The following is a 25393-nucleotide window of genomic DNA, read 5'->3' as shown; positions in this document are numbered from 1 at the left end:
CTGCTGACTCTGAAAGAGGGAAGCAGGGACTGAGCCCCAGGGGACAGCCCTTCTGCTGCAGTTACAGCTTGGAATGAGATGCTCAAGTGCATGCTAATGGCACCATGGGCCAAAGAAGCCTTGAAGACACCAAACTCAGCCTGTTTTCTCCTGGGAACACAGCGATCAGCAAATAAATTAGCCAGACATTCCTTAAACCCTCCTCCCCAACAAAGGACAGAAGGAGCTCAAGTTGTCAGTCAACACCAGCATCACTTGCCTGTCACCGAAGTGCCCAGAGGCTCTCATTACAATTAGAGTGTTATAAAGCTGAACAAGCTCATTAAATTCTGCTCTGCTGATCCCATAAGGTAAACCTGTTCATTTGAATTAAGGTGTCTTTCTCCATGTAACGTGTGGACTCTGTGCAAAACAGAAAGCTGCATCTGTCTTTCCCTCCTCCCTGCTCTCCTCCCCTCCCACCCTCCTCTCGCTCAGACACAACATCCAAGATATTCAACATCACTCTGCTCCCTTCCAAGCCGTTCAGACATCAAACTCTAATTACAGAGCTTTTTTTCTTTTTCTTAGGTTCACCACCAGGTTTGACTTATGTGAGCTGAAGCAAAATTTCATGTCCTCTCCTTGAAACAAAACAGGGCTGACAGAGAAGCTGGCGTGTAGTGATTGTCCTTCAGAGAAAGTTTGCTCTTTCTGAAGGGAAAGCTGTATAGCATTTCACTTGAACATAACCAAAATATGTAACCAGTGACTTTTACACTACAGATCTTCTGAGATCCTTCTGAACAGCAGTGCCTGCCCTTTCCACTCAGAAACGCTGGCACAGCCACTCAGTTTCCTACTGAAACACCTTACCTAACAGACTGGGATACTTTGTAGTCTTTCTTCCAGATTATACTCAAATTTTATGGAAAGCTCGAGTTCGGTTCACAACTATCCCATATTTTATGTTATACCAGCTTGAATGAAATGCCAGTTTTGTAGATTTGAGCAAAGTGAGGGGTATCTCTCCAACACACTTCAAACTCTTGCTGATGCAGTGATAAGCTGAAATCCTAGAACTGCTTCTTTTGAAAACTTTGCAATGGCAGGAGATACTCTTGGCATATTAAGATCACAAAGTTTCATCTTCACAGTGTCCAAATGCCCAGAATCAAAGGTTTATGATGCTTTCACAAGTTAATTCCATGCACGATTTGCCTCATCCCAGTTAAAATGGCATACTATGGCACAAAAAAATAAACTACAAATAGCTTTCAAAGTCTGTTGAGGTTTTTGTAGGGATGCAAATACTTATTTTGCAGAAAACCCTAGAAATAAATGGATGCATTTCAAATACTGTTCAAGAAGATTCAGTTATACAGGCAAAAAGGACAATTTACTATTTTTAAAGGATTTCAGAATTGGTTTAGCAATGGGATAGCAGTATGGTTAAGAGATTCAGTCGTTTATGGTGATTTATCTAAAAGAGGAAGTCATTTTATCTTAAACATTCCCATCTTAGAAATCACCAACATTTTAAGGGTATCTTATGCCTTAAAGATACAGTAACAGTGAAGGGAAATACAAAGGTATAATATCACTAGGTAACATCGTGAGGCACCATGCAGAGGTAAGCAAGAGCCCAGTCCAGTGAGTGCTGAGACAGTTGGCTTTAGAAACTTGAGTATTTTCTGAACCACACAGGACACATAGAACACTTATGCTGTACAGGTTGTAGGACAGCTTACAATCTCAAACTGATAAACTGGAGTTGGGGTAGGAGCACTGACCCTACTCGTATTGTTCTTTTTTTTTTTTGAGCATGCAGCAATTTTGCCTGCCACAGGATCCCAGAATTTGCAGAACTTGCAGAGTTTGGTTCTAAATGAGTTTTTACCATGCACAAACTTAATTTAAACCTTGTACTACGGATACCTTGACAGCAATGGATAATTAAGTCATAAAGCAAAGTGCTACATGAAAGCCATTAGGCTCTAAAGCAAATGGGGTATCTTCTCCTTCCAGTCGGTGACTATATCACAGCTTCTGCTATTGCTTTGAGGGGAGCAAAAATGTCATTACATTCATGATACCAAGGGAAAAGCATTGCTAGGCACCTCACTAGTATGTAATGTCTCACTTCAAGTGCAGATACTTACACTAGTAATTTTCTGTCAAATCTATAACCCGCAAAATTTTTTCCATTAAAAAACAACCACCAGAAACTCTGAATATCACCCAATTTATCCTCCCCATGCAATAACTCTGTACAAATCTTCTATTCAAGCATCCTTTGCGTTAGGACTTATCTACTTTCGTCTCCAATTCTGCTCGTGAGCAGCCTCAGCTAGCTGATTAGGCAACACTCAGAACGGATTTGGCAGCTAATATCACGGGCCATTGCTGCTCTGCAGCCGCTAACAATGTTTTCCAGCTGCTGGCTGTCTGGCTGTGCTAAAGGACTTGTGGTTCTTACAAACTGTGGATGTAGAAGACTTTTCCTCGAGGCAAGACAGGCCTACGGGGCACCATCTCCCAGGAGCCAACACCTGTCCCTGTCATTGAGGGTAACTAACTGCTGCAATAACTTATTATTGGATGAGATGGATTCTCTACTACTGCCAGTTTTTAAGACTTGAAAGCAACTTCTGAGCTAAGTTATAGCCTGGATGCTGAGACATGTTCCTTCATGAACCCTATGTGTTTACTTGGGGATATTCAGTCTAGGGTGGTCCAGTTGGCATCCCACAGTCCAGAGCTCCTATCCATTTCTCAGAGGAGATAAGGGATGGCTGTGAGATCAACATGGGCCTCTCTCTGTTCTTGATTAATACCAACAGCTTAAAGCCTGACTTACTGCATGAAAAAGAAACGTGAAGCGTGTCTCATACATAAAAGAGCCTGGCACTCGGAATTGAGCCACTCCATCAGTGCTGCCTGACAAAAGGTTGCTAGAACTGAAATCTAGGCTCATGTCCTGATAAGAATCATAGAATCATTAAGGTTGGAAAAGACCATCAAGATCATCTGGTCCAACCATCACCCTACCACCAATGTCACCCACTAAACCATGTCCCTAAGCACCATGTCTAACATTTCCTTGAACACCCCCAGGGACGGTTACGCCACCACTTCCCTGGGGAACCTGTTCCCATGCCTGACTGCTCTTTCTGAGAAGAAATGTCTCCTCAATTCTAACCTAAAAAGAAGAGATCATCATTGCCTGTTTTATGCAAAACTAGACCAGCTTAACTGCCTCCTTTGGCTTGAAGGTTTGTGCTCCTCTCTCCTCTTACACAGAGCTTATACTTGCTCTGATACCCCAGGGGCAACCCTAGTGTATGCTGCTTTCTGAGGTATTAATGTCTTGAGGAGGTACAGCTGAGATGCTGATCTAACAGCTTTCCTCCTTCTTCAAACCTTGTTTGGGCGAGAGCCAGAACAGCAATGAGTGTTGCTAGATTTCTGCCCTCCTTAGAGACCAAGAAATACAGTTTTTGTTTATGTCTTATATGAAATATAAAGGAAGACATGCTAGGCAACTCCTTTTTCCCTCCCAATTTCTTCCACATGTTTAGGAGCACAATATTGTCCATTGTCCCCTTTGTTATAACTGCAATTCACATCTTTTTTTTTCTCTTTTTCAGCAGGACTTACTAACAAAACACCAACAAAAGATGCTGGCTCCATTGACAGGTTCTGTGACAAAAAACAGTTTCAGGGGTCTCCCAATGAAAGCCTGGGGCCAAAAATTAAATTGCTAATGTGCAGGTAGGTGTATAGGATTGAATGAATGAAGCAGTTCCCTTTTGTTCATAGACTTAAGGAGGAAGTCACTATTGTCAACAACCATGATTTGTTAGCACTTTATTTTTGCTCTGAAGAGCCTGGTGCTTAGATTTCTGTAACTACGGTAATTGTGAAACTATTTTTTCAACTATTATAAGCCATTATTTTTAAAACTATGATAAAACTAGATATAAGGCCAGAAGGGATCATTGTAACTCTCTCTTGCATAATGAATCAAAGAACATCTCTAATAATTTCTGCATCAAATTACTATAACTTCTGTTCGAGCTGTTTAAAAAAAACATCCTTTGAGACATCTGGTGACAGATAATTCCCCACAGTCTCACATTGCTGCTCAGTAGTAGGCAGGTATATATTAATTAAATCAACAGGCTTTATCAAGAACCATGCTCAGGCTCCCAAATAGCAAAATGAAAACCAGCTGCAATGTTCTTCTGTCTTATACCATTCACTTTGAACAAAGTAATGATTTCACCTCCTAAATATTTTGAAAGGTTTAGGAATCTTTTATTTTCAGCCAGCCCTTTCCCCTTCTCAATTGGGAGCACTGCAATGTTTTGCATAAAACAGTTCATGACTGCTAATGAGCCACAGCTATGCTATGATAAACAGAGCTAAGTTGAACTTGAATTGTAGATTGCTTGGTGCTTAAAAGAGAATATATATGCACACAGAGCTTCAATTTTGCATGTATGTTCCTGCAGAAAACTCCCAGAAGACATGGGGTTTTGCCCACATCTCTCTACATCTGAAAGATTTGTACTTGTTTCTTCAAAGTTTCTTCAATTTCAGGTGAAGTCTGAGCTCTGCTGAAGCTAGCAGCAAAATTCCCCTCGACTTTAAGGGGACCCGTTCACTCCACATTGCCAGTACTTGAACTCAAGGCCTTTGGAAACAGAACAAAAGTGTCTTTATTTTGCACTAGAAGTTACTGGGGCATTGTACGGGTACTATAAACAAATACAGCCTCTGTCTCAAGGAATTTATGACCCACATTTGAGTTTAATGTGCCGTTCTAAATATTTCAAGATACTGAGTTGGCCTTGCTTGATATTATGTGGATATATCCACACAAGTCTTTGTAGGATCAGAACCCAAAAATGCAGTGTACAGAATGAATTACTGTACTCTTTCTATCTTCTTTATGGTTTAACCAAAATCCAGAGCCAATACTTGTGTTTTTATTGACATGATTAGCCCTATCACATGATTGTTGTTTTTATAAAAAGCTACCAGCCTTTACTCTACTGCCATTGTTGTTCTTGCCATTTGGTAAAAATTCCAAATGACAGGAGAATGCCCTTTTCCTATACTGAATGCTTTAGTGTCATGCAGCTCAGCCCTGCACTAGATTGCAAACTCTACAGGATAACTTACCACTGCAAGTCATATTTAAAAAAAAAAATCGATGAAAAGTAAAATAAAATAAAATAAAAAAAAAAACACAAAACATTAAAATCATCCCAAAACATTTCTCTCTATAAACAACTTGAGTTTCTTTTAAACGCCACTGAAGATTCCTGAATCAAGAATCTCTTTTTTTAGCTAGTAATGAAAATGCTCTGAGTTCCCCAAGAATCACCTTTTCTGAGGTCTGTGCTGCTAGCGAGATAGCTGCATTTTGAAACGAATCTTGGAGCACTTCAAAAACAGTAATTTTCATGCTTAATGTACAATAGTACACAAAGCACTGAAGTGCTTGTGTGGGCAAACGGCTCCTTCGCTTGGCACCTTCCCATTTGATTTCAGCAATGTGGGCAGGCCACATGTTTTTGCAGTGGAAAACAGGATGGATGTTATTTTAGATGAAAGAACCAATTGCACAAAACTGAAAAGACTGTAGAAGACCTGATTTCTAATTCTGGCCTCATCCCCAGGAGAGTTGGTCCTGGGTGACACTGGTAACACACAGTTGTTACTTTGCCTCAGTTTCCCTTCTGTAACAATACAGAGCATCTTTTGTAAAGCGCTTCAAAGAAAGACTTTTATAGAAAAAGACTCCGTTAAAGTTCTTCCCCTCTTTTTAAAATTATAAACCTCTTTGCCTGCCTTTACAATGAAGACCGAGTGACAAATGTATAGGTCATGATTCTTCCCCTTGCTGAATGTCAAGGAAGACTCTGCCTTTGCTACTACTGTGAACTAAACTGGGTTTCTATGCCATGATCCTGCTAGCTACTCCTGTGCATGCTTAAATCTGGGCTGCAGAGGGAATCTCCATGGATGTGATAAGCCTGTGCATCGTAACTTCCAGGAGTTGCATGCCAGAACCCACTGCTTTTTCTGGTTAGACACAAATTACTTTTCTCTCTAAAAGGAAAACCACTCTTAAGACAGTTACAAATAAGATACAAGATTTATTCCTGGGGTATTATTTATGAAATATCATAAGCTTCTTGGCTTGGCTCTCAAGCTGTAGTAAATTGGCGTGGATCCATCACAGATCCATTATCATTAAAATGAGTAGCAACTGGGGACCAGATGGCACAACAGTTTAGGGCACTAACTTTCTGCCGCCTATTTGTCTAGACTACTCCATGACGAGAACTGAATAACATGATTTGGCTCTGTTTGAGCTAAAAATTTCAGCAGCTTTTCAAAGACGACCTTCAAAATATATGTTTAAGCAGACACATATATAGAAACAAGGATCCTGGATTTTCTGGGCTTTGTGACATGAAAATGACCAGCAGTTTGCTACACACACACAAAGCCTACTTTAATTTACCAAGAATATATGCCAAAGAAAGGTTTGTAAGCTTATGCCAGATGGAAAGCAAATGTATTTGGAAGACTCTATTACACCTGCCACATTCTAAGTTCATTTTTTTCACCAAAGTTCAACACCTTGTCATTCCTTTTAAATATAAATAATAAGATAATATTAAACTTATGTAGTCTCTCTGACTACAAAGAAGTGCTGCTATTTCTGTATACAAACATTAAGGAAACTGTTACCAAAATACTTTCTTAATTCCTCTCCATGTTGAGAGAGAGAATCTACAAGCTTTAAAAAAGAACACAAATTATTAGAGACCTTTTAAGTAAATCCTGCCCTGTAATAAAGTTTTATCTATTTAATATGTCTGACAGAAGGGTATGTTTTTAAATAACCTCTAACCATTTTAATGGAGGTGTCATTTCGGATGGTATAGAACTCCCTTGTTTAGAAGAAAATGGTAGAATGAAATAACAGAGATTGGAAACTGAAGCTAAGGAAATTCATTCTATACATACATCAAACAATTGAAGCAAGCAGATCTAAAGGTTTGCAAATTTTCTAGTTTTTAATGTCTCACTTTAAAGATTGGATGTCTTTCTAAATTTATGCTCTGGTTGAACCAGAAGCTTGCTGCAGGGATTATAGGGTAATGCTCTATGGTTTATGTTAAGAAGGGAACTCAAATTAGCTAGAATATAACAGTTCCATCTGTTCTTAAAATCTGTGAATCATCCAAGAACTTTTCCACCAAGCCCACAGAAGATAAGAATGAAGACTGCAAATATTTCTGAAGGGAAAAAAAAAAGGCAAATAATCACTCTAAAAAAACACACACATACTTGAGGATTTCAGTAGTATCTTGAAAGTATAAAGTGCAGCTGCACTCTCAACTTCCTTGCATACTGAGAAATTTGCTAAAAAGCTGTAACACCAACAGCATTTCTGGCCCATTCCTCACAATCATAGAATCAAAGAACCTCAGAATCACAGAATGGTTTGGGTTGGAAGGGACCTTGAAGATCATCCACTTCCAAACCCCTGCTATGGGCAGGGATGCCAGCCACTAGATTAGGTTGCCCAGGGCCTCATCCAACCTGGCCTTGAACACCTCCAGGGATGGGGCATCCACAGCTTCTCTGGGCAACAAGCAGAGTTTCGTGTAGTGTCAGCCTTTCTCCTGCTTTTTCAACCTACCAAACTAATTCCTCACTCTCACACTTAACATTTCCCTTACCACTCTGTTCTTTTTTGTCCCTTCTGACATACCAGGCCCCTCTACAGGGTAGTGTTCAAGGCCACCATGCGATCTCCCCTGGAGCTCAGAGAGGAAATCACACTGGTTCCAGTCAGCAACTTAGGCCCATGCTGATGGCACTAAACTCACTGGCACATGCAGGACCCTAGAGCCCTATTAATGACCATAACAACATCGTCTTTGTCAGGATCAACACTCTGTAGCATGTGTCAGCATTTCAACAGTTCTGGCATTTTATGAGTAGATTCATGTGACAAACGGTATGAACCTCATGGCCTAAGAAGGCAACCAAGAAAGCTTGATAAGCTTGATAACAACTTGAGGAAAACTCCTCTAGAAATGCCCTAAGCACTATTTTTAAAATGTTTTTAAGAGATTTAGGAGCCCTAATGCTCAGTGTCAAAGTGACTGGTCAGGAATTGGAGACTCATTGCAACAAGCTGAATTTGCTGACAGGCCTGATCGTGTTGGTGTAGCCCACCTCAGGGGCTTCAGCAGGCTCATGGAGGTGAGGGAACAAAGGAACAAGCTGCAAGCATGTCTGCAATTTGGTTTGAGGGCCGAGGCTCTTCCCAGGCGGGTACTATTTGGAGGCTGCTATGAGCCCCTGCCTGCTTGGCTGCCCACAGCTGCAGGTTTATTCTTAGTTTCAGGAATGCGAATCCTCACGGATGTGGTGATGGTTGCACTTTAGTTAGGAGATAGATTTTGCCCTCCAAACATTTCTCTCTGTGAATAGGGCAGTTTCCTGATGAGGTGGGTGAGGGGTCAAGTGATGTCTGATTTTGTCCTCTGACAGTCACTTGAGGTATGGAAAAGACTTGCCTGGATTAGACTGGTCCCCCTAGTTCAGTAACCCGTGACTATGTGCAGTGCAGAATGTTGCAGTAAGGATCTCTACCATAGGCATTTATGAGAGAACATACTTCCACATCCCTTCCCCAATAACTGTAATTTCCCCCAACACATTAACACAGTTCCATTGTCATGTGAATGAAGCACAAGGTGATGCCGAGCTCCTTCTGCTCTGCAAGCTCATAATGAAAAGTGAGAGGAAGCATACTCCTGGCCAGGGTGACTGCATGGGTGGAAGAGGTGATCTTAGAGGTCTTTTCCAACCTTCTATGATTCTTTGGTGCTATACAGATGTGCTGGTGTAGTGCTGCATCTAAGCCCATAGGCTGCGCTGACAGCTGGTGCTCACGATGACACGCTACTTGAGACATACACTGATAAGTCAAGGAAGCACTGTGATGTTCCCAGTGGCTTTACAAGCTCGAACCTCTGTAAGCTCAGGCTTCTCTACAACCTGCCCCATGTGTCAAAGCTTGTATCTGCTCTTTAGTTAAGCCATGAACAGGAAAATAAACTCAGGCAAATGCAAGGACCATCAAAAGATCTGGCATTTCTTCCCACATCAACAAGGATTGCAAAGTGTATTTCTTTGACACATTTACCCAGCAAATCCAGAACAATATGCATGCATATTCTATGAAACTACTTCCAGCCATTTCAGTGCACAGACATTTTCTCTGAGAAAAAACATGTACCCTAAATTATGCTGCTGTTCTATGGGAAGGCGATCAGATCTTAATATAACAAATGTACAAGAACATAATTCAGCCCAGAACGTCAAGGTTTCTATTTCTTTCAAAAACTGACGGATTACAGTTTGCTCATTTTGCCTGTAACATTTATTACTAAAACTCTGAGTATCTTGAGAGATGCTGAATATCTATCTTTCTTTCCCATGTCCTTTCTTTAGGAATATGTTTCCCAAATATGTACAAACTTTTGCCCTTTCTACCTACTAAGCCCTGCTAAGCTATTCAGTTAGGTCACTATTACAATTTCCCTTTTATTTTTAACTTTCCATATTCTTAGGAAGTCCTTAAGCATTACTAGCTCCAGCTTGTGCCCTACAACAAGGTCTTGTTAAAATGACCTTGCTCTTTATGTAGTACAAACGACTATTGCTCAGCTGAAGTCAATGAAGGAACACTGATTTATGACATCAGTCTGCTTATTATCTTGATTTCTGTTAACTGACCTTTTAATGAAAATGAGCATACAGAGGGAAAAAAATAAAATGGGAGTAAGACAAAATATATTATGAAGATGAAGAGTTTTTCTACCTTGCTGAACACAAAGATTTCGCTTACAACAGAACCCCTGGGGAAATTAGGACACGTCAATAGTCTCCAACCAGCCTGTAAATAAACTATAATAAATGATGAATTTCTGTAGCAAGCAAGCAAATCTGCACCAATTAATGATGATATAAACAGAAATCTATTGCTTATATATTGCTTATACGCAAACTTTTTTTTCAGTTAGGTGCCAAAGTATGGCTGATTTTCTATATTAAAGGAATCACAATCTTGCCAAGTAATGTGGCTGAAAACAGGCATCACTTTGTGACACAAAGCCACCATAACTTCAAACAGCTCCATACTACAATATTGGTTGTATGATCTTGAAGGAGCCGGAACATCCCATGAGCAGATGGCAACAGACACTCATTCACCCATAGATCTAACAATACTACTATATACCATACTAGCCAGCAATGCTAGCAACAAATTGTATGCAAAAATTTAAAGTCAGACACCTTAGGAATGATTTATACAGACAGGTAGAATAAACCAGTTTCTCAGACCAGTCTGACAGCATCCATACCATACGTGAAAACATCTAAGCCAAGCAAAGCATTGTACAACTGTGGAAAAATAACTGTTTCATGCTCCAAAGGGTGAAGGACCAAGGTAGTACATGGAAGTCCTAGCAAAACAAGCAGAGCAGTCTATCAACTTAAGGTATCTCTGAGAGTGACATATATTAGACCTGAATGGTATTCTAGAAAACGAATGACGATAGATAATGCAAGCACTAAAATCAGGGGGATAAAATCCTGTCTCCCTTTAAGTCAGTGGTAGAGTTTCACCATTTTCAGAATCAGGATTCACCCTTGAGTGCTTTTATCTTCAAATATTTACAGTGAGGAGGTAACTGGTTTTCAGCACTCAGCTCCTTTATTTGCTGCATACTTTTAAAAGAAAAAAGAAGTTATAGGATTTTAGGAGCTATATTTAACAAATAGCTCCACCGGTCTTTTATGCATTTCAGGAATCAGTTAACGATAATGATTAAATTAAACAATTTCACTGATTTTCATTGTTGTTGCTGGATTGACTCCAAACACTTCTTTTACTCCCTCTATTCTTCCCACACTATCCTCCTTTCATCACTCAGTCTGGCCAAAGTTACTGTGAAGAGACTCTCTTCATTTCCCTTCACTGCCTCTTTCCAAGACTTAGTTGAAAGTCACTGTTTCTTTTAACCAACACAACAACAAGCAGCATCTCTTGTTTCATTCAGGCATGTGAATTTAGAAAAAGAAATTTAGTCCATGATACTCATTACAATTACACCATCCAAGGCTTCCTAAACACACAACACCGTTCTTTTGGTTTGCTTGCATGTTTATCCTTAAAAATGGCAGGAAAAAAAATGTTTTCAAGTGTTTGTAGGCTTCCAGAGGAGAGACTGTTAAAATCCAAGGGAATCTGTCACCATAAATGATGGAATCCCACAAGACAAGAGAGGGGATTAGCCTGACAAAACATCTGCCTATGTCAACACACAGTGTCAAGTGAAACAAAGCTCCACCAGGCTCTGATCCAGGCAGCTAAAGTCTGCACTCTGCCACCACCTCCCCCCGACAGCTGGGCAGGCTTGCAAAGTATGTCTGCTTCTTCCTGACACTGCTGAAAGACTGCAGAGCTCAGTGTAGTGTGGCTCCTCTACAGCTCTGCCTTAGGACTTCACACCAAAAGCATGCACAGAGCTACAAATGCTTCACTCTCCTTTGCTGCAAATAGATAAAGATTTTATTTCTCCCAAGAAGGCAATCTTACTTACTTGGGATAGCACCTCTGCTGAAAGATGGGCAGAATCTCTGTGTCTTGATTTGAATGTAGAAGCAGTAAATCCCGAAATCTTTCTGTCAGGACAAAGAAAAAAGAAAACAAAAACAAACCCAGGCTGTGACTCTGCAGTACATGTTTATGCCACCAGTAAGTAAGCAGTAGTATCAGTGAATTCTCTTGTCCAGCACTGGTTAGCAAAGGGCCAAGCCACATTTACAACAAAGAAAAACTATATATTCATACACACAAAACTGCTAAGACTAGAAATCACTCTTTCTTGTAAACCCTTTTACTAGTATTTCAAAATGTCATTTTTTTTTCATCTAATATCGAATTCAAGTAGAGCTTACAAATCTCTGAGGCCTGTGTATAGGTATTCTGGGTATCAGGGAGAGGAAAAAAACATCCCTGTCTTGAAGAGTTTAGTCTAAACAGAGTGAGGAATAACTAAGAATTCACCAGGCACTCAAGAATCATAGTAGTCTAAATGAAGATAAATTAATTAATTAAAATTAAATCACAATATAAGTCCTTAGGTAACTGACTCATTGATATTTCCAAGGAAGGCTGAAAGACTGGATCACTTTTTGTTCAAAACTATGTATTTCAAAAACTGCACTGTAGGGTCATCTGCAATAGATAAGCTTTTTTTGTGACATAGCTTCTTTGACTAGTGGGTTCAGGGGCAGCTGTTTTGTGCAAGATGCAATGTGTAATTGGGATCTGTAGAAGTTTCTATCAGAATCAATTTCTCAATTTCTGGAATATGGGAACCTGCTCAAAATTATCTCAATACCTAGATTTAGGGATAGAAGGGAATTTCCTATTCAGGTCAAATCCCCTCAGCATGCCCCTCAGCTCTCCATAGCACGGGACGCACTCTGCTTCCTTCCATCATCTGCAACTTGTATTTAACCAGACATCTAGAAGCACAGAGAAACCTTGGACCCTGATGATACCCTTCTCACCTTTGCATCTCCTATTTTCCCTGCAATACCATGTAACTGTAGCTTGAAGGCTTCAGCTGCAGGTTTAAGCTTCACTCCTTTCCTGAGCCACTGTTTGTAGCCTGTGGTGTGTGTAGTAGCTGTACCATGGGTTTCTCTAAACTAGCCATCTCTTCCATGTATGTTTCTCATTCTGGGAACTGAACTTTAGAACAAATATAGTCCTTCCTTCCTCTGTATCACTAGGTATCTCAAAATATCCTCTAAAAAGGGTTTACAGATAAGGAAATCAAGGGAAAGAGAATTAACGAAGCTGAATCTCTCAGCACCAAAAAGGAATCATAAACACCTTCCCACTTCTTACAGTTTAGTATATGATGGTTTTCCTAACATTAGTTTTTTATGCAATATTGTGTCATCGTAACTGCATCAATTTGGATACAATTCTGCTATGTAGCCATTTAAATTAAGAAAAATAAATAAATTACCCATACTTCATAAAATTACATTACTTTGAAGAAAGCATAATAAATTCAAAAGGTCAAGCATCTCTGATGGTCTGATCTTGTCTTTCATCAGCTGGCTAAGATGTTTTGCAAACATCCCACAGAAAACTCCAGGATCCACCAGTGAGGAAACAAGGATACTAATACTTAGTATCTTCATCCCACACCTCTTCAAATGCAATTTTGAAAACACCTGTACCTACAAAATTCTTACCACATCTTCAGAATGCAAGCTGTTAGCTTTCCCTGCACCTAACTGGGACAGAGACTGGATGTGGTGGACAATGGTAAATGCAATGCTGTAAAGATGGAAACGAAATTCACTTGGCATTTCTCAAAGAAGGGCCTGCTTATTGTCTTGCCATTACAACTACTTTTTACCTCTTTTTGAACTTTTAGGAAGACGCAGAGATTTGTTTTTTTCCCGTTGTCTGGCACATGGCAATGTGCTGCATGCAGGCATGCCCTGTCACCCTTACAGATTACACGTTATGATCTTCAAAAGCCACAGGACAAAAACTGAAAGACTTCATGAAGCTGTAACTACTGCAAAATATCTAACTGTGTGTGTGTCAGAGCGAGCACATTAACTTCCACCACCACCATCTCAGGAATCTTAGTGTATTTTTCATGCTTCTTAACACAAGTCAAGTTACTGGTGCCAGTCTAGGTACCCTTTATAAATAGGCTTCCTATGAACAGCCTTTGAATACACCTGGTGGAGGAGGAAGAGGAAGTTTTCAATGGCAAACGCTGAACTACAGGACTTCCCTCTATGACTTAAGGGTTTTGACCTCCAGAACATAGTGCAAGTCACCACAATTAAGGATTTGATTAATACAATGTCTTCTGGGTGTCTGATTTATGCATTTTTCAGGGCACATAGCCAGGTGCTATAGCAGTGGAAAGCACTGGGAGACACCACATTACATTTAAGTGTGTGAAACTGTTTTGGCAGATGTTGCAGAGGGCTTACTACTCTTTAGGAGAGACAAAATACACTTTGCCAAGGGTACAGATGTGTCCTGTGCCGTTGCCTGCCTGAGACAGACAGCACCCAGGCTGAGAGCCATAGTCTACCTCCAATGTCTATTCCCTGACTTTTTTTTCCTATGCTGCTGCCCTTTCTCCTTGATCCAGGCCAGCCGGATTCATTCCACTATTCAATTCAACAAGCTGCGATCTTGAAAATATTTTGAATAGTAATGTGACAGGGCTGGCTAGAACTGGAGTGAAAGCAGCCAAGGCATCTGAAACTGGCCTAAACAACTCCCCTACTGGATCGTGTTCTAGTTAAAGTCAAGTCAACTGTTGTTTTGTTGTGTGTTTTTTTTTCCCTTCACTATGGCAAATTTCCCAGGCAGATGTGTTTTCTTTCCACCATATGACTTTACTCACTTTTCCATGGCAACATTTACACTATATGGTAGTGTTCTACCTCATCTCACAGACATCCTACAACTTCCTCCAGTACATGTAGCCTCCATCTCCTGTAAATGCTCTCAAGAGAAATAGCACGCTGAACAGAAGCTTGTAGGATTAATTTATCCCACAGCACCCTTAAGTACGTGATTCACCCTTCAGGTCTATGATATTCCCATATTGCACACGTGTACAGTACAGAAGTCAAACTGGTGCAAATGGCAGTATCACCTTTAAGGACTATCCAGCAAGGTGAGGAGAGCTTTGGTAGCTACTGACAAGACATAGGTACTTCTGGTGCTTCTACATATGTGGAAGCCTAAAGCTCTATAAGAGACAGCTTTTCAATTTGCAAAATAAAAAATCACGACGATACGTTCCCAGACACAGGAGGTGGTGGTGGAAATGAAGATAGAATCGTTCAGTTGCAAGGGACCTTCAAAGATCATCTAGTCCAACTGCTTGACCACTTTAGGGCTAACCAAAATTAAAGCACATTAATGAGGGCACTGTCCAAATGCCTCCTGAACACTGACAGGCACGGGGCACCAACCACCTCACTAGGCAGCCTGTCTTAGAGTCTGACCACCCTCATGGCACAGGAATTTTCCCTCATGCCCAGGCTGACCCTCCCCTGGTGCAGCTCTGTGCCATTCCCTTGTGTTCTACCATCAGTCCCAGGGAGCAGAGAGCGGCACCTCCCTCAGCGCTTCCCTCCTCAGGGAGCTTCCAGGTGCAGTGAGGCCTCCTCGCAGCCTCCTCCTCTCCACACTGGGCACCCCAAGGCTCCTCGGCCTTCTCCTCACAGCACATGCCTTCCTGCCCTTCTACCAGCTTTGTTGCCCTCCTCTGGAGGCTTTCAAGTAACTTTAAAGATGATCTTTTCTTCTAATCCATACTACAACAGATGAACAATCTAAGAAAAGCATTTTTAGACTACTTTTATTTCCAATCACTATTTGATCAAGAGAAATAAACCAAGTTGCAGACAGTCTTATCGTTACTCAGATCACTTTAGAGAGACATGCTGTACTTCCTGTTCTTATTTTTCCTTTCCATAATTCGGGATGTTGGAACGTCTCCCAAAATCGAGTCTTTTCCTTCACTCCCTACAGTTTAGTACCCAAAATGTGGTGTGTTTTTTTTTGGCTAGGTGCTGGTCTCATTTATTAAGAAAACATTAAGATTTACTTCACTGTGTTTGTAAAAACTTCTGAAAATCTGCAACCACCTTCTCTCTCATTCGATGGATGTATTTTGCATTAGTTTGTCTGTAATAGCTATTGTTCTAATGATTTTTTACAGTGTTCTGGGATCAATTATGCCATTGATTTTTTTGCCACTCTGCTCAGTGTGACACTGTACATGTCATTCTCACGAAGTCCTCCATATGTCTACCCACGGGTCAATATTCTCATCAAGAATGTTGAACATCAAGAATGGTTTCATAGTCCCGTCTTACGCTCAGACTTATCTTGTCAATATGCTGAGTGTCTCCACTTCTTTCTAGCTTTCATTTTAGGTCTACAGTTTCTTCTAGATCTTTGCTTAGCAAGAAGTCCTCAGTTAAGTTTACACCACCTCACTGGGATCATATATGTTTAGCTAAATGTGTAGCATAGTTAACTGTGATGACTAGGACTGGATGCTGTGACACAATCCTATGCCCTACGAAGGTTGTGGACTATAAAGGAGGAGAGAAAGTTTGTCATGAAGAGCTTAAGAAATTTAATCTGTCCTCTGATATACATCTCTTCTTCCTCTCTCATATAATTCTTCTTCACTTTTTCACTCTTTGTTCCTCCTTTCCCATCTGAGCTCAAAATATTCACAAGTCAACTCTTGAATCTCAGTATAAATGCACACTAATATTACAGAATTACAGAATTGTAGGGGTTGGAAGGGACCTTGAGATCATTGGGTCCAAACCCCCGGCAAAGCAGGTTCCCTAGAGCAGGTTGCCCAGGTAGGCGTGCAGACGGGAAATATATCTTTATAAAGTATGTTTTGACATAACAGTTTACCAACTTTCAAGGACAGAAGAATACATTTCAAGTGAAATTTTCCCTTTTAAATATTTAGATGTATGCCATTGTTAAGTAAGAATGGGTGTTATGTTTAGTATGGAGAGCAAACAATAACGTCAGACAAATGTGAGCAATAGTGGGTGCATGGTCTGAAATCCACTCAAACTGGTTACAAAATCAAGTTTCCTTTTTTTCTAGCATACCCTGTTAGAGAGGTGGAAAGAGAGATGAAGGGAAATGTTATGATATTTTAGCATTTGAGATTCTCAAAGCAAAGAAAAATAATTTGTATGGAAGGTCTCTGTGAATTAAAATGCATTACTATTGTAGACATAGATATCAGACATTACATTCTGTAGACGTAGATACTATATCACAGGGAGCAGTGGCCTTGTTTTTCCAAGATGTCATGCCTCTGAAGCTCTAACTCCTTTCACACTTACAAGATGATGCCAAAATAACTTGCCAAGTAATACTCACTGCAATTTTATCAGGTTTGACTTTAAAAGTCAGGTCTTGCACATCTTGTTTCCTTGCTCCTTTTCTTATTAAAAAATACTTCACAGAAAAAAAAAATAGCAAAGTCACTCTACTGAGTGCCAAGGGTCTTGAAAATCAAATTCCTGCTCTTTTGGAGTTTGATGGGTCTTTAAGCATGGGGCCATAGCAGTACATAAATGAAGTCTGAGATATTACTGTCTGTTTATCCCAAACACCTTTTACCCAGCAGCTTTAGACCACTCTGAAACTCTAATAAAAAACATGTTGAATTCGATACAATTAACTCAATTAGGAACACTGAAAAACTGACAGTAATTGCTTTTTATGGGATAAGGATTTTTAATATTGGTTTTATGGATTATTCTTTAAAATCAAAGTTAATAAGAATAAACAGAAATGTGATTAGAAAGCAATATGGGAATGGAAGAACAAAATAGCCTCATCAATTATAGAGAACAGAACATTGTGATCCAGAAGCCTATTTGTCTACTAAAAGGTCTATTCATATTGCTATACATATGCCTTTGAATATTTTGCAATCATGTTTCAGTAATTAACCTTAGCACTTCTGCGTTCATTGGAGACACAAACCTCAGTTTCATCCTTCACTAGATGTGCATTTGCAAGCCCCATAATTTCTGCCTAAAAACATCTGCCTGGTTTTATGCAAAATGCAGATTGGTCTGGAGGACCTGCTGTGTCATCGATAGCTCCTCAGCACCTTGCAATAATAAAAAAAAAAATAAGCCAGCTTTTTGAAAACTGTCAGCAGCATTATAAAGGATTTGAGACCCCACTAATCTGCTTTGTTCCCAAGCTCTGTAAATTTGGAAACGCTGTCATAAGTACTTCCTCAGTGCGTTGAAAAAAAAAAAAGAAAAATTATTTAGGAAGATGCCTTTGCCAGTGATGGGCTATAAAAAACATGCTGAGCAACAAGATGGCATAAAACTGAAGTGTCCAGTATTTTACCTGGACCTGTGACTTACTAATGGCCAAAGTTTCTCAAGTAAAGGAAGTGTCACTTCTCTCCTCTTGTCAAAAGCCTGTGCTACAGATATCTTCCATCAGATTAAAATGATGAGGTAATGTTAAAGGTTCCAAAAGGTTTCATGATAAACCTCAGAATTTCCCTAAAACATACATATTTTCCTGATACAAAAAGCCTGTCTTTTTGACCAACAAACTTCTGTGATTCTCATTCCATTAAGCCCGCAGTTTAATTCTCCTGTTTCTGCACTACCATTTCCTTCCCTCCTGATTAGTCATCTGGAAGACTAATTAGAGCCCACCATTTACAGAGCTACTCAAAAAATTAAATGCTAGTGAAAACCCAGAAAGTTGAATATTATATAAAAAAAGCTTGCAGATTATATTTATTTAAGGCAAATAGAGAAGCTTTCACAGAAAGGAGAGTGGTCTCTTTATTTTTTAAGCTAGGTGAATAAACAGACATCCTCCCTCTATTCAACATTACCTTTAGCAAGATTTTAGTTTATTTAAATTGAGGGAATAAAATAAGGAAATCAACTAATCATCACACAGGGCAGCAGCAAACCTTCTAGTCACTCTGGCCCTGCAGAATAGTCCTCCTTTATTTGAAAAATAAAGTCTCTGCACACTCAGCTTTCCTTCCTAATCTGCATTTACTTCCTAAAAAAGCAGTCGGCTCCTCCCTTCTCCAGCTGTGTGCTTACCAGCTGGAAATCATTCTCCCTCTCTGATTCCAGCTTATCTGTTCATCCTTTCCCTGCAGGTGCTTTCTTATGTCTTCAAAATGCCTCACCTAATATGCCAAAATTAGCTTGGACAGATTTATTTCTCACAAGACCTTCCTCATTTCCATTACAATCGCACATACTGCACAATTACTGTGCGTGCATCCCCATGTATCAGCCAAATGAGTAAAAGGCAGCTCTTGTTCAAGGAACCTCAAAAGGTTGAAAGGTGAATGATGGGAAGAAAAAAGCATCACTTGCTTTGCTTCAACAGCAGAGGAGATGCTCAGGAGCATATTTAGCCTATGCCGTGTATGCCCAACCTGAACTGCCAGCCTGTGAAGAGAAGTGGACACGACACCAACCTTAAGCAGTCTCAGTGCTCAGTGCTGTCAGAAATCCTTCTGGAGGTTACACAGCAGCTCCCTGTCACAGCTGGGAATTAGCTAGACCTCCAAGGTTAAAAACCAGTATCTCGATCAAGAGACTTCTTTTTTCATGGATGTATTATATTTGAAGACTATTTCTTTCATCATAAAACAGGGCTTATTAATAATAATAAAGGTAACCTTAAAATATCTTTATAAATACATGCTACGAAAGAAATGTTATTTACACTGAATTTTGTAAGCACTGAGTTCTCCAATTGCTTCCTTTAGCCACTAAGTGCTGTACTTTGCTCTTTGGACTCCACAGGAGTCAATACAGGGAAGCTCAACTACCTTTCTTTTCACTAGGGATGCACTTTCCTCTTTCACAATGTGCCACGAGAACTGGTAAGGCACCAGGTCTACCCCTTCTTGGCTTAAATGTAAAGTCATGACACTTGATCTAAAATACCCTTACCTTCACAAAAAAGACTCGCAAAATTATGTATGGGCAGGGGGGACTCACCTGATTCTCTCTTTGTACTTTGCAATCTGATACAGAAACTAGCAAAAGCCCAAGCTTTAAAAAGCTACGCAGGATTTTAACACTGAAATGGAGCTACCACCCAGCTGTGCAATCACAGCAATACCACTGCAGCAGGTAAAAAGCTGAGGAAAGGCATGGTTCATCAGAACAGCTGTATTGGTTCAGATCAAGGGCTCCCTACCCTGATACCTTGCTTCACATGCTACACCTATGGAAGAATCAGCATGGGGTTAAGTCCATTCTGCTTTCACTTTCCCAGCCTCCAACCGTTTCTTCCACAGGTCATCCCCTGAGCTTTACATGGCTTGTCTTCTCTTCTGTCTTCTTTGACTTCTCCCTTAAGTACTTGTTCAGTTCTCCATGTAAACCTCCTTGTCTCTCCCCCATCCTCTGTCAAGGAATTCCAAGGTGTTTCTCACCTCCTGAATAAAGAGCCTTCATCTTATGTTTGCTCTGAACTAGTGTCTGCATTTGATGGCCAAAAGTTCTGCTACTGGCAGAAACTGTGGTCAGTCCCTACCCGCTTCCAGCATGATTTGGTACTTCACTGTTACAATTTTCCCAAATTCTTTTCCAGACTAAAAAGTCCTCACATACTGAGTTGATCCCCATTTAGAAGCCTTTTCATGTTTTGAACATCTTCGTGAACCTTGTCCAGTTCTAATGTATCCTGTTTGCAACAAGAGGGCCAGACCTGTATACGGGATTCAAGGCTTGGGAGCACCACAGAGGTACACAGCTGCACAGTGATCTGCTCTGCTTTATTCTCTACTTTTCTCCTCATGATTTTCTTTTCTTTACTGCTGCTGAGCACTGAGCTGATGTCTTCATGCAAATAACTGTCATGACTCCAGAGCATCATTCTTGGGCTGGTTACAGTCACACCATCTCCATCCACTGTGTGCATCACCAAATCTATCAAACATCAGTATGCACCACACGCATATGTGTACTGGTATTTTTAGCCAGTTCTGTAAGAGTAATATATTTTATATGTATTCATTTGAACAAACTACAAGCACTCTTAATTAAACTTATTTAAATGTCAGCCACAAAATAATGGAATTAATCCCTTCCAAGGCTAAAATTTTGCAACCACTGTAACAGAAACACCACCAGTCACTGGGAACTTCTTCGGATTCTGTCTCTATATATTTGGTCTCAGTTTAGACCGTAAGTATGGGATAATTTTACCCACTTACTACTACAGACAGCTTCATTATTACACTCAAATATGCAGATATATCAGTGTATAATAACTTTGCAGCATCACAGAATGATAGAGGATGGGAGGCACCTCTGGAGATCGCCTAGTCCAACCTGCTGCTCAGGGGGAATGAGAGCAGGTTGCTCACGGTCCTGTTCGGTTGGGATTTGAGTATCTCCAAGGATGGAGACTCCACACCCTCTCCGAGGAACCTTTTCCTGTGTTTAAGCACCCTCACAGTGGATTTTTTTTTCTTACATTTAAAAAGAATTTCCTGTATTTCAGTTCGCTTCCATTGATTCTTGTCCTTTCAATGAGAGGAGTCTGGCTCCATCTTCTTTACTCCCTCCCAAATAGAAGGAGATAGGACACAAGATTTTGGAGGGAACAAGTGGATACTACGAGACTTAGATTCAAGACCTAATAAAGCCATTCCCTGTGCAACATAAGGGGCGATTTAAGGTAGGTAAGATTATATTTCATCTTCAGCTACTGTTTTTTTTTTGGGGGCGGAGTGGGGGGGGGTGGGACTGATGCACAAAATGCTTTGCATACCCAAACACAAAGCAGGCCAGTCTTGTACAAAGCACTTCTACTCCATTACACTAGAACAGGAGGGAAGCCCTAGAAGATTTTGGCCTAGCTGAGGGTGCCCCTATACAGACATCACTGCTAAGTACCTTCCAGTTCTTTTTGCTGTCTCACTTCTTAAAAATCACACTGAAGTTCACTTACTGTTGCATCAGCAAGTCTGGGTATTGGGGGGGGGGGGGTGTGGAAAAGATGCATTTTTACCCTGAATATCAATATTTTGTGCTGTTGCCATTAATGCACACCTTTGGATAAAACTGCTAAGCCATGTCTGTCTTCATAAGGAAGGGACACAGCAGGTTAGGAAGCAACTGTTCCCAGAACCAAGACACCCCCAGACCCCTGCCATAGGCTTTGTGCCAGCTGTGCTGGCTAAACATTGGTTTCTCTTAGTTGGGGTAGGGAAGGGAAAATGATGAAGAAGAAAGAGTTTGCAAAAATAGTTTCCTTGTTAATGCTTGCTCACTCCCCGCATTGTAATGTGAGGTAACCCTGAGATTGCCCAGCCCTTGTCCTGTACCCTCTTCCCTCAAAACACAGCTGAGAATGATGTTGCTAATCGCTGAGGCTTAACCCCTTTTAGTAAGGTCATTAAGCATATCGAACTGCTTTGACCTCAGCCCAGCATCTGTGAAATACAGACACCAACTTCCACTTCTTCACAGCTAAACTGTGGGAATACCTACCCTAAAGGTGCTACCTTGTTCTCGCAGCCTGTGCCGAGGGCCAGCCAAGCTGAAATTCGCAGAATATCCAGATACGTGCTTGGACACACCGGCACTGCTGCACTTCCTTGGGGTGGAAATACCTTCAATCCCTGTCTAGCTGACCACTTAGTTAAACCAAAATGCTGCAAATAACAGTAACAAGGCTCTTCGTCCAAGAAAAGATGAAACGAGGTACTGAGGGACTCCATTTATATACAAAAATCATTTCTCCTGTGTTTTCAGCTGCCTGTCTCTCTCAGACAAGACATGCAAGTTCTTTTTTTGCACTGAAGCATAACACAGGATAAAGTGATCAGAGCTCAGCTGGATCCTATTTTCTATATAAATTTTGCTAGTCAACTGGGGATGATCCACTGGGAAGAAATGCAGAATTCTTCCAAAGATCTAATCACATAGGAGACTTCAATCTTATAACATCTCTCAAAGGGCAATATCAAAACCTTAGCAGGAAATCATTTGAATGACTGGCAAATGAAATGAGCCATTAGATACTGTTTTTCTCTTTTCTTTTGGATAGGTGATAAAACCTAATGCACACAGGATATCAAGGAATGTACCAAAAGTTTAGTTTAATTTCACCCTGTGGTGAGCAATTCTGTTATTTCTTCTTATATCTGAATTAGAGAAGCCATTCTTGAGCACTTAAGCCAGCCCACTCCTTGAAGATAAACTGCTGCATATAACCTAGTCTGAGTACTTTTATTTTACTCTTAATAAGTTCTTAAAAATACATATATTTGCAGTACTAGCTATAGTGCAGATTCTTAAAATCTGCTACAGGATTTTCTATTGGTTTGTTGTCTCCACCTTTCAAATATCATGTTATGAATGTCATGAAATACTAAATAAACATGTTTTTACATGGCAAAAAAGTCTATTACTAAATATTTTAGTATTTCAGGTCAACAGAATGGAAAAGAAAATCTTGAAAATGTTACTGTGTAATAAATACTACATTGATAAATATTTTCCAGAACAAAGAACCAGAGGTTTAATATGATTTAGATCACACAGTTTCTCTTATCACTGTAAGGAAACTTTTTTTACTTGTACTTTCCTGAAAAAGTGATTTTGCCAATTCTTCTAGCTATGAGATGTCCTTAGATATCTGAGCGTTTGATTCCTTTAGTTACCAGCCACGACCTGCACATGGCAATGCATGGATGCACCATCACAACTCCAGCAATACAAAATGGCACGGAAGCAATAAAGCCCTCTGCATGCAGAAATGGCACATGGTGGCACGTCTTGAGAGGTATGGGAGGCTTTTAAAGAAGTCTTATTGTTAAACTAGTTTTTGGATTAATGAAATGCTACTTTATTTGGAAACTACACTGAGAAAATTTCATTTGCCATGCTCATTAATAATGGGGCACAATTAGCATAATCTCTTCAACCCATTACAAAAAAATGCAAACATCAAATAACAGAAGTTATAAAAACTTCTACCTTTAGTGATATATTTTTCTCTTTTTAAACCCATCACAGCTAAGCTCAGGAGACAGTCAGCTAACACAGTGCAAGTGAAATCCTGGAGGCAAAGCCCTGTGCTGTCAGGCTGGCACCAGCCACTTGGCAGAGCACAGTAAAGCATCTCAACTTCCGCTTTGAAACCATGTGTGGGTGTCCCTGGCATTTTCCTTGAGGAAACGGCACTTACAAAGCCCACAGTGAATAAGGGAATGTTAAACTGATGGGAAGGAATGGTCCTACAACTTGCTTCTTGCAATGACGAGCACAAATTGCCACTGATGTATCGGCATTTCCTGGTACACGAGGAGGCTTCTCAGAGGCTCTAGGTGTGCTAGCTATCAGCAACGGCCCATTAAAATCACCACAGCAGCCACTTCAGCAAAACTCCACCTGCTAATAATCACCAAAACTCCTCCTCTCCCACAATCTCCTTTTCAACACTAAAAAATCTGTCAACAGCCCTCTCGAAACTCTCCTCCCGAGTGAGATCCCCTTGTCCAACACCCATAGAACAAAACCATGCCTATTTGGATTTACAGTCCTGGACTCTCTCCCCCAGCAGAGAAGCTTTCTCTCATACTCATTAATACAGCACAACTTAATTTTTTCTGGTTTCTGGCAAGTCACAGATCCAAGCAGCCATCCATTGTTTATCAGCTTCTACATACAGAAAGGCTCCCCTCAAATTGCTAGAAACACAACGATGCTTTGCACAAAGCACTGTCCAAATTTTACTCTCTAGAGATGGTCAAGGATTTTAAATCCAAACTTATTAAAGATAGCATATTGAGATTTTAAGAGAAAAACAAACATTAAAATGTAGTAAAAATCCAAATGCTGAAAGTAGAAGGAAGTATGTGTGCATGTCTATACAAATAAAATTTAGTACTTCATGCAAGTCACAGCAACCAGTGTAGTTTTCTCATGTGTTCATCTCTTTTTCCAGTTAGAGTTGCCCAGGATTGTATCTGCCATGACGGAAGTGCTTTCCCTCTCCAGGGGAGAGACCATAGCATCTTACTGCAAATACACTCTACATCTGGAACCCTGCCAGAAGAAGATAAAGAAAGCTGGAGACATAGAAATCCTAACAGGCAATGGGGACAGCATTTACAAGTGATATTTTTGGCTTTCAGACAGTATTTTTGGCAAGATGAATTCTTGGAAAAACAAATAGTGCTTCGCATGGAAAAGGTAAATCAACTTTTAAAAAACTGCAGGGGGAAGGAGGACATCTATTAATTTACCAAGCCATTCTAATGTGTGTATTTCTCAAGAAAAAAAATAGCTTTAAGAAGTAACGGGGAATATTATTTCATTCCCTGCTCATTGCTTTGAATTTGCTGCCCGTTTGTAAAACCTGCTGAAGGCTCTGCATGCCTGAAAGCCTGCCTGTTTTTTTTTTTTTTTTTTTTCTGGCTGTTTCTCATTATCTAATAAAAGATATTACCTCTCCCTACAAAACTTGCCTCTCATGGAATATTATTCTGTTATCGTGTATGTTGGACTAATCTGGTACAAATGTCACAAACTATATAAATAAAAAGCATCATGATATCTTTTTTAAGCAAGCTCTGACACTTTATCTCCATTCTTAGCAAGATGTAGTTTAAATAAAGAAAAAGAGGAAGAACAAGACCTCGGCTGAGCTGCAGAAATG

General features: G+C 40.2%; 2 protein-coding genes across 4 annotated transcripts in view; both read right to left on the bottom strand.

Moving 5' to 3' along the window:
- CTSC (cathepsin C) overlaps nt 1-25393 on the bottom strand; it is a 770970-nt gene that overhangs the window by 507236 nt on the left and 238341 nt on the right. The window lies entirely within an intron of this gene.
- The window catches only part of NOX4 (NADPH oxidase 4), a 110024-nt gene that overhangs the window by 24602 nt on the left and 60029 nt on the right, over nt 1-25393 (bottom strand). For all 3 annotated transcript variants that reach the window (XM_035542534.1, XM_050709358.1, XM_035542533.2), the window contains one exon: nt 11691-11772. In XM_035542534.1, coding sequence (XP_035398427.1) covers nt 11691-11772 — 82 coding nt within the window. The remainder of the gene's footprint in view (nt 1-11690; nt 11773-25393) is intronic.

This window comes from Cygnus atratus, chromosome 1, assembly GCF_013377495.2.
Source record: "Cygnus atratus isolate AKBS03 ecotype Queensland, Australia chromosome 1, CAtr_DNAZoo_HiC_assembly, whole genome shotgun sequence".
Lineage (NCBI taxonomy): Eukaryota > Metazoa > Chordata > Aves > Anseriformes > Anatidae > Cygnus > Cygnus atratus.
Note: the sequence above shows the minus strand (reverse complement) of the source record. Positions and strands in the feature narration are given on the sequence as shown.